Source organism: Lucilia cuprina, chromosome 2, assembly GCF_022045245.1.
Source record: "Lucilia cuprina isolate Lc7/37 chromosome 2, ASM2204524v1, whole genome shotgun sequence".
NCBI classification, from domain to species: Eukaryota; Metazoa; Arthropoda; class Insecta; order Diptera; family Calliphoridae; genus Lucilia; species Lucilia cuprina.
Window position 1 is genome coordinate 26,501,868 of NC_060950.1, and position 1,836 is coordinate 26,503,703.

Below are 1,836 nucleotides of genomic sequence, written 5' to 3' on the forward strand. Positions count from 1 at the left end.
CTAGAACTGAACTAGAACTGAACTAGAACTGAACTAGAACTGAACTAGAACTGAACTAGAACTGAACTAGAACTGAACTAGAACTGAACTAGAACTGAACAAGAATTGGAGTAGATGTTATATTAAGGACTTATAAAGTCATAAATAGAAGGCATACATTTTATTATGAATCGCAACTACTTTTAGAGAAATCCAAGCAAAATCAGTTCCTATACAACAATTCCACTTACCTCCTCGTTTTTCAACATGAACACGACCTTTGGTATTCTCACGCACCACACCATTGGGATCTTTCCATTTAGTCTCAATATCTGTTTGTACTGTATTCGATATAGATGCTGATGATGATGATGCCGCAGTCGCATCTACAGATGCTGCTGTTGTTGCAATCGTTCTTTGTTTTGTATTGCAAAATATTATAAAGGAAGCATTCACAAAATGTGGTATAGATGGTTGCGATGGAGTTAAATACAAAACACTGTTCTCGCTAACCGAAGCAATATTGTTGGAACTACTGCTTCCGGTGCTACGTCGTTGTCGATGGCTGTTGTTGTGGAAACTTTGTGAATTGCTGTTGTTGCTGGTGGTGATGGTAGTGGTACTGGCGTAGGTGGTGATGGTGTTGCTGTGTATTTGAGCCCATACTGCAACTGTGATATAAAAGAGAATATAATAAAGTTGTTGATTAAAAAAATAATAAAAATTCAATAAAATATTAATAAAATTTACTTTTTGAATTGCTAAAGAAATATTCCACCGTAATCAGCTTAATTTTTATAAGTAATTAAAAAGTGCTTGGGTGAGATAGGAAGCTGAAACGGCTGCACAGAAACTAAATAAGAAATTGGTAAAGGAGTGTATCCCTGCGTTATCGGCAAATACATATGCATTTATATAATTGTTATTTTTTTTAAACCTTTTTTAGCACAATATATTTTCCAGTTTATTTTACCTTTAGTTTAATTTAAATGATAGTTTCATTTCAATAAATACAATATGACTCAAAATCAAAAATAACCTTTAACTCCTGTTGAATCTCACAAATGCATAAACAAATATAAACTCCGTGTTATCTCACTGTTAACATAGAGGCATCTCTAAATAAATATTCTAGAATTGACATCAAACATTCTTTTGAAATTAATTATAAACAATTTATATTCCGCCGACATAGTTCTACTCCTTGAAGAGAGTTTTTTAACCCGCTCCCAATTATACGGGCAGGCGACAGACAGACAACTGGCAGGCAGGCGGTATAGACATTTAAACTAAACCGAGCAGAAAGAAGAAGAAAACAAATAGAAAATGCAAATAAATTCATTTAAACTTCTATATGCTTTTCATTTTATAAATTATATATTTTTTTCTTTTCTTCGGCTGCAGGAACAAGAATGCAAATCATTTTCCAATGGAAATGCAAATGAAAAAGAATCTAGAGAAAAAACTTACATATTGTTAAAATGTTTTGTTGATAACAAACGAATAGAGTTTGTTGCATAAATAGAACAACAACAAAATAGTAGATAAATAACAGTATCCGGGAAGTCTAGGTTGAATAAAAAGATAAATGTGTTAATTCGGCAGATTTTAAATGCGCTCTCTCACAATCACAATGCAAATGAACCTACCAGCTTGTTGTTCGGATGAATCCTTTTATTCCTTGCATGATGTTTTCGAGAATGGTGAACATATTAATATACTGCTCCCCCGTTGGCCAGTTTGTAGTTGATAGTCTAGTCTATAGTCTAGTCTATAATCTAGTCTATACTCTAGTCTAGTCTTTAGTCTAGTCTATAGTCTAGTCTATGGTCTAGTCTATAGTATAGTCTATAGTCT

The 1,836-nt window shown here is 33.1% G+C and overlaps 1 protein-coding gene across 1 annotated transcript in view; it reads right to left on the reverse strand.

Moving 5' to 3' along the window:
- Nucleotides 1-1,836, reverse strand: part of LOC111679230 (neural cell adhesion molecule 1-B) — a 32,856-nt gene that overhangs the window by 15,227 nt on the left and 15,793 nt on the right. The window contains exon 2 of the mRNA XM_046949261.1: nucleotides 231-650. Coding sequence (XP_046805217.1) covers nucleotides 231-650 — 420 coding nt within the window. The remainder of the gene's footprint in view (nucleotides 1-230; nucleotides 651-1,836) is intronic.